The following is a 7,720-nucleotide window of genomic DNA, read 5'->3' as shown; positions in this document are numbered from 1 at the left end:
GGGGGGGGAAATATTGCCAGCTCAAATTTTCCCATTCCGGATGTGGCGGATATTCATTACCCTGGAAAATCCAGAAACAGCAACTGTTTGGTGGTCTAGCGCGTACTAGTCCAGGCTTCTTGCTCCTGAGCCATTGCAAGTCAGCGACTTGGCCTGCAACCTTATAGTCTTCCACAGTTTCTACAAATAGCTGGAGAAAGATGTACAAATTGAGGAGATTCAATTGGCCACACTTTCCGACGAGCCACGGGCCATCCGCTGGGGTTTTGCTGGTTACGGATGCGGCTAATACACGGTACTCCTGAACCGACAGCGTGCAGCACACATGGAAGAGACAAAAAGCACGTAGTAGGTTAAAATAGATCATGGACGTCTAACTAGTAGCGAGAACCAGCTGCTGTAGACCCAGCTGCTGATGAAACAGTAACAGAACGTCACTTCACGAAGAATGCTCACAGCTAAAAATCGCCCGTAGCACAGGATCATACTGTCGAGCCCTTTCTCCCAAATGTCGGTAGAAAACGTATGCGGCAGGAAGTCATTTCCCGCCAAGAAGCAAAAGATAACGAAGTCGTCAATAGCGCGCTCTCTCTCGCCTGGACAGCAGAGCATCTTATCGACATGACGGTTTAGAAGTCCCTCCAATGGCGGCGGCGGCGATACTCCTTCTGTCTCATTTATCTTGCCGCCGCCTCCTGGTGAGAAAGTCTGCCGATCAGTGGTTTCCCGGTTCATAAATTCAATCTGTTCTTGGCTGTAATCTATCTTCGCCGGCAAAAGATCCAGCGCTAAGTATTCGCGCACCAACGAGATGTGCAATAATTGAAGCTTCTCCGGCTTACGTAGCATCTATCACAGAAGCGGAAGCAACCATCACGAGTAAGAGCCGCACACTCAGGTGCCCCAGCATAAATTCGGTGGGCAAATACATGTCTCTAAAGTCAAACCCAATCCTTTTCACCCGTTTCAGGAAGATTTCGTCAAAAACCTAAATCTACAAGACTGTGAAGGTATTGTAAACGGATACTGAAGCGCGAAGATATTCATGAACACCTGTCTGAGGATTCTACCATGGCTTGTATTTCGTCACTTTTGTGGAGATAACATCGAAAGGAACGCACCCTATCTTCCGCGTCAACTGTAGTGGGACGGCCGAAGACAACTTCTTCCCTCAGCAAAGCAAATTGTGGCTCGTGGGATGCAAGGGCTGTGAATGCGTGCAACCACAATCAAGACCACAACGAGCCATTTCTCAAGTGTTCACTTTATTCGTCTGTGTCCGTGGGTCTAAAAATAGAATCTACAGCTTGCTTGGCAGCGATTTGCAGGGAGATAATACTGACTTACATAACATGATTAAATCAGCGTCGAGCCCGTACAGGCAATGACGCGTGTTGGGGTCCGCACTACCAGCGGCCTTACAGCACCGTAGGTAGGCCATGATCTTGTGCTCCCCTTCCCCTGAGCAAATACACAACATCAACCGTCTATTCATATAGAGGAACACTCCAGCGAAGCCAATCCTTCTCTGCAGCAGAACAACAGAGCCAGTCCATGTTGACGAGTATACACCGCACAATAATTGAATGCAAATCGTGTTCCGAGCTCTAGAACACTTGTTTTGATTTCAAATATACGAACTCCCAGAAACAGTCTACCTGTACGAAGAGCCGAAATACCGCGACAAACTGCCACCATGTCTAAATGCGTTTTAAAAATGAGGGATACCTCAATATCTGTTGTGTATATTGGGGCTAGCAGCAGCAAGCCAGGTACAGCACTTACCCGGGACATCCGGACCTGACAAAAGCACTTTCAAACCCCGCCACCTTGTATCTTCTTGGAATTTCTTTTCGCAATAGAAACGAAGGTGACGAAAGAATGAGGCCATAAATTCGGTACCCGGCGAAATGCAGTTGCTGTCGAAACCTTTTGCCGCTGCTGTGTCTGCCTGATTGGAATTCTGGTCCTCCGTACCTTGCGCTGCTACTTGAAATACATTTGTAGCAGTGCGTTGTTGCTTCGCCTGAGCTTCAGCTGCTTCCTTTGCGCTCTTTGCGGCTCTGTAGCGGCGAGCCCGCTGCGCCACAGCAGCGAGGAGCAGCAACGCCACAAAAATGCGCTCAGTTTCAAAAATGCATTATTGTCAACTTGTGAGAGCACAAACAACATGAGTACACGCGAACCCCCCACCTGTTGGTTCATCTTGGCACGGGGGGCAACCCCATCGGCAGCCAAGTACAGAAGTTTGCGAGGCGAAATCGTAGAAATCACCAGGTCTAGGGCAGCAAAGACAGACTGCCACATCAAGTCCTCATTTGCATGAAGCATTCCCCCTGAAAAAAAAAAAGGGCAAGCCTTGGGAGCTCTCTCAACTTGAAACTGAAACACCTAGGAAACCAACGAACGTGTGCAGGAAAGGGAAGACAGATAGTGGCGTTTCCTCCTTTGTAAGAGAGTGAAGGTACTTTCCTGAATTGCCATGGCTGCAGTTGTGAAGGATCCCATTCAAATCCAGATATAAGTTGTCGAAGGTCGGGATTGAGGAGGCGACAATCTTTTCGTTAATCAGCGGATAGCGCTCCGAAAGCCACCGATAAAACCGGCCTATCCCCATTTTGTCTAATTTCGAGGAAAGAACTGGTGATACGTTGGGCCAAAAACGAAAACTTCTGGTCCGTCCACAACAAACAACTCTAATTCCCCCCTATTGCTCTCCCACGATACCCCACAGCAACTATGTTCCGCTTGTTTAAGAGCATCCACACCCTCAATAATATAGCACAGAGGGTGCGTATTTCTCCTTCAAATGGCCAAAACAGTGAGAAGCTCTCCCCTAGAACAGCAAAATGCAGAATGATCTGTCAGGTGCAGTCCAGTTCTGCAACGGGTCGTCAACAGGACCAAATGCACTACAGAAGATTGTTAAGACCCCTTCTCCAACTAGCTGAAATCGACGAACACATTCTCGAGGCTAAAATGTACACATTCGTGGCAAAGAGTACAGCTGAGGCGATGAGTTTTGGTAGATGCCTGTTTAGCTCCCGCTGCTCACTCGATATGGTTCAAACACACTGCGTCTGAACCCAGAAGATTACAAGACTACGGAATCAGTGAGTGCTTGTTGAGAATAGTTGCTCAAGGAGATGCAATATGCGCCCTCCTTTATTCCCTTGAAGCAAAACTGCAGCCAACATGAAGAGCAGTGTTGTATACAAGTGCCGAACGCACATCCATGAACTTCCGCTGTGAGCCCTTGCTGTAAGATGATTGCTTCCACCGCACAGCACTACGATTATGAATTCTGTGGGGACGAAATGTGTGCTAATGGCATTTTCAGTCTTCAATGGGCGCCTATGATGGCATGCGCGATCCACCCAATGGCTGCGGTGCAGTGTAGTGCCCAGCACTACCTAAAGCCGGCGACTTGGACAGAAATGCCAAATATCGTAAAGAAAAAGAGTTACGAGTAAATAATGTCGCAGAGGGAATTACGATAAAGACACCCTGCCGGGGCCCACTGCTAAGGCAGGAAGTCCTCTCGCCTGGGGCTAGACCGGCCGAGGAGCGAGCGCTAGGAAAATTTTAGTCTCCTTGAACACCTTATCTGTTGTTTAAATTGTTAACTGTCCATATATACTCAATACGTGGTGTTTCTCCTCTTCATGGGGATGGGCCTATAGGCCTCGAAAGAACAACCCTATAAGCATGCACAGTAGAAACATAGTATGATGCGTCGGCACAAGTCTGCCTGAAGTGGGCACACGAAACGTTACCCTGCCCTAGTAGACAAATGTACGGAAACAGAAGCTCTTAACAACCGTCAGCGTCAGTACATGCAAACAATGGTACCTGTGTTGGTGCCTGCAATTTCGGCGGGTGTGCAGCTTGTGCAGCAAAGGGCGTTGCAAATCGTAATCGAACGCCTCCTCTCACTGTCTTCCTCCAAGCGCTTGCGTCGCGGAGGTCAGGATGCCTGGAGATTTGGGGAAGGAGACTAGTGGCATTGGAGCGTCCCGCATCTTAATATTTTTGCCCCATTACAGCGCGCACTAGTCCTTGGGTAAGATCCAGGTCCCGCATTCCAGTTGCTGTTGCACAGCTTTTGTGAGGGTGGTACATGCTTTTCTTCTTGCTTGCACGATCCCTACGGAGGGCAAAGCAAGTATCAAACAGTTCGCTGAAGCACATATACTGACAAGGGAGCTTGGCTGTGTTTGCATGTGCGTGAGTCCGTCAGTTTTTATGGCTGCATGATGCGTGTAACACGGATTATGGACCTTACCAAACCACTAGTGCGAGGTGAATTGGAGCCGAAATCCTAGAGATGAGAGTTCCTAAAACGCAACTGACGTCGCTCCCCAATATATAGGTGTCAACGTGTCATGATATCTGGTTCACCTGGAACAGACATGAAGAAATGCGGCCTGGCGTGGCGTCCAACCCCTCTTGATGTATCCCAAGATGTAAAATAGCCACAAATACAAGCATAATCAAGCTTTATTGAATGTGTATGCAGACACTCCAGAAATGTGTTAACTGTTGCTTGCGTGGCAATTGTTTACTACAGCCGGGTAAGGGTTCATGTACCCACGTCAGATGTACTTGCCAATATCCTACAGTCTATGCTAAAGTGCGTGGCAGCTTATTAGGGGCCAGCTGTTTACCGCACGAGTCCCAGTCCCTTTGGGTCTTTCTGTCTAGGACGCTGAGGTAATGGTGGGGAGGTCAGCTTTGTTCTAGGATGTCGCATTTACTCTTCAAGAGCTTTACGTTTGATGAAAAAAACAAGTTTCGCTCCCCCAGCTGGGGAAAAGGCGCTGGTATACACAAAATCCGCTTGTGCAAAAAATGGCAATCGGGGTTGTGAATGACAGCACCTGTTCGTAAAAGTGATAAGGATTGAGAAGTGGAAGCAGCCGGCAAATCCTCAGGAAGACGGTGGGAGATACGGAAGTTGCATCTACTTGTTTTGCAACGACCCCAGTCGCACATGTCGACACTCCATCCTTGAAGGGTTTCCAACACGACTTTGAACAGCGTCACCAGGGAAACGAGCATAGCAGTCAGGGAACTGCAGTGTTGTCCATGTTAGGTGTGACTGAGTGCATGGGGCAGAAAGAAGTGACGGCCGCACCTGTAGAGCCGCCAAGTGTAAAGCCACTGATTATATGGGTTCCTATTAACGGTCAGGCGAAGTTAACCATTCAGGGGATCGAATGCGAAGTATATGCGCTACCTGAAGGTACGGAGAGGAGGTTTAAAGTAGTTGACAATTCGTTGGCGCATTTTCTGCGACTACAGTTCGCAGGTGGTACCATGTACACCAAGGACTTACATAATTGTTAACCGCTTGGGTGATCTGCATGCAGATGGATAAAGCTGCCCCCACATAGGACGGGCGAAACACCTTAACAGAATTATGTGGTCTGCAATGATGGTTTCTTATAAGGTGAAATTACGAATAGAGGGTAATTAGCTGGAAAATGACGTTTCGATTCATTGCAAAGTAGTGGAGACGCCAAATGATCCGCAAACAGTTTTCAACCCCTGGCAGACACAGTCATCACTTTCGTCCTCCTTATAATTAGCAAAGGAAGCAATTCTAATTCTTAAAAATTGGACTCAGATGGGCGAACACACCTCTCCACTTCGCTTTAAAAATGCAGTGTAACCCTGGGGGGTTCCCGAGGTTAGCCACAAACAAGTGTGCAAGCCTGGATAAGCCTGAGTTGATGGAGAAGGCATTTTCACACTGCATATCATATGGATAAGCATACGTGAAACGTATTTGTAAGGACGATACCTCTTGCAAAGGGGACGTTCAGCTGACCGACGCAGCACAGAATGTGCAGCTGGTCCACGCACGGGGCGGCATCTTTCGTGGGAAGACTCGAATAACCTAAGTACCTAGACAGCATATTATAGTTACGAACTGTGGGGCGATTAACGCAACTAACGACTGGCTAGGGGGAAGATGATACTGGCTACAACAGCTCAAATCTTCTTTGCCGGGTTCGCCAGGCGAGCTTGCCGCCTTGCGCGAGCGAGCGTTTGCTGCATTCAAAGAGTATAGTTTTTTTATCAGTTAAATTCTGTAGACTGCACAAAACAAAAGTCTATTGTGCTATTACGACTTAATTTATCAGAAATTGCTATGCGAAGTATGTCTACTCCCTCGTGGCATTGGAGAAAGTGGGTCGACCAGCAGGAGGCCGTTGCGCATCGGAGGTGGTGGAGAAGTTTCCTCTGGACAATTATTTGTGTATGAGCCCATACAATTAGTTTTTCGTGAATTGAGTACTGTTTGCATTTAAGTAATTCTTCGAACGTTTATTATTCTCTGCGCTTTTCCCTTGCCTCCTGCACGGCACGACGGCACGAGACCGTTGTTCCGGTGGAGAAACTCCGGCATTTCTTGTTGTACATCACTTTAAGTTATATTCGTGTTATACGGAAGGCTATACTTCTCTTTTCTGTAGTATTGCTCAGAAGTAGTGTGTATTTCTTCCTTGTCGGCTCGGTCCGTGTCTGGTTTTGCAGCCTCCATCTGAGGCTGCTTTCTGACGAAGACAGCGGTTAGATGAAGCGGGAACATGTGGATCTTACCTCTGCTTTTGTTGCTCCAGCTTATCGCTGCAGGGGCGGCTCGTGAGGAGTCTGCAGCGACCTCAGGCTTCTCCCCGTTCTTCAGACGTCCTGAGTCAACAAACACCAGCCCTCGACCAGCCGGTGTTGCCGCTCCAGAACAGCGGTTTTCTCAGACCAGTGTGGGCTATTACCTCGCCAGAAGAAGAATGAAGGGCAATAGGAAGCAGGTTGAAACCGCTACCAGCTTCAGGGACGCCGACCTACAGGCGTTGCTACAGCGACTCCGGCATTCTGCGCTGCAACAGTTGACGACGCCAACCTCTGTGGCGCCAGATGAGCAGTCTTGAGTCGTGAATAAAAGATCTTGGATCCCCAACCGTGGGAAAGAACGTTTTAATATGTCTGCGGTCAGGGAAATGGTGGGGGTGGTCTCGTCAGAGGGGTTGAATGGAAGTGAATGCTGCTGCTTCTTCTTGTAGCCCCAGTTGGGCTGAAGAAATATTTCCCGCTTATTCGATTTTTGAGAGTATCGTTTCCTTCAGCTGCATGCATACTCGCCCCAGGCTAGCTAAACTAGGAGAATGTTCGGCTTAGCTAAGGGGACAATAAGCCGAACATGAGAGGAGGTGTCATCAGGTCGCCTGCTGCAACAAGACCGCAGCAGCATTTTTCGTTCAAGCCACATTTTCTATGTACAGTTGGCTATACTGCAGTCTCTGCTTCATTGCAGAAGGTGCTTCCTGCTCTGCTGCAACGCAGTTGCTTCCGCTGCTGTGCTGCAGTAGACTGGTACGTTGGGCGATTTAGTGATTGTGTATGGGGAAGCTGCTATATGGGTTCGTTCTTTCCCCATTTAGTGTTTATTAGTGCGTGTGACGTGCTGAGAGTATGGATTTAAGTCGATCTTTTCTCTCATATTTTCTCGTGTGGCGCTGTGGCCACTGCCTGTATAGGTGGTGGGTACAAGAAGTGTGGCAGTTGATATGTAAGAGAGTTGGTGTTGCATTTGTAGACAAAGTTTTACATCGGCAACACGGAAACTGAGGGATTCGAAAACGGATTCGTCCTTGAGCTCATGCTCCTCTCAACTCTGATCGTGCTACTACAGACCTATTTTTTGCGCAACGGG

At 48.3% G+C, this 7,720-nt stretch overlaps 3 protein-coding genes across 3 annotated transcripts; 2 read left to right on the top strand and 1 right to left on the bottom strand.

Annotated features, from left to right (window-relative positions):
* Positions 1-161: 161 nt before the first annotated feature.
* On the bottom strand, positions 162-2,331 carry EMWEY_00031370 (5'-3' exonuclease, putative; the record flags this gene model as incomplete). The annotated part of the gene is made up of 6 exons (XM_013478344.1): positions 162-301; positions 489-849; positions 1,122-1,207; positions 1,348-1,461; positions 1,786-2,080; positions 2,194-2,331. 6 exons carry the CDS (start codon positions 2,329-2,331, stop codon positions 162-164), a joined length of 1,134 nt encoding a protein of 377 aa, XP_013333798.1.
* A 2,413-nt stretch (positions 2,332-4,744) lies between these two features.
* EMWEY_00031360 (hypothetical protein) lies at positions 4,745-5,349 on the top strand (the record flags this gene model as incomplete). Its single annotated transcript, XM_013478343.1, has 2 exons — positions 4,745-4,823; positions 4,988-5,349. The coding sequence occupies 2 exons, from the start codon at positions 4,745-4,747 to the stop codon at positions 5,347-5,349; spliced, it is 441 nt and encodes a 146-aa protein (XP_013333797.1).
* Positions 5,350-6,596: 1,247 nt separating this feature from the next.
* EMWEY_00031350 (hypothetical protein, conserved) lies at positions 6,597-6,938 on the top strand (the record flags this gene model as incomplete). The annotated part of the gene is made up of 1 exon (XM_013478342.1): positions 6,597-6,938. The coding sequence occupies one exon, from the start codon at positions 6,597-6,599 to the stop codon at positions 6,936-6,938; it is 342 nt and encodes a 113-aa protein (XP_013333796.1).
* Positions 6,939-7,720: the final 782 nt, after the last annotated feature.

Source organism: Eimeria maxima, genomic scaffold, assembly GCF_000499605.1.
Source record: "Eimeria maxima Weybridge genomic scaffold, Emw_scaff396, whole genome shotgun sequence".
Lineage (NCBI taxonomy): Eukaryota > Apicomplexa > Conoidasida > Eucoccidiorida > Eimeriidae > Eimeria > Eimeria maxima.
Note: the sequence above shows the minus strand (reverse complement) of the source record. Positions and strands in the feature narration are given on the sequence as shown.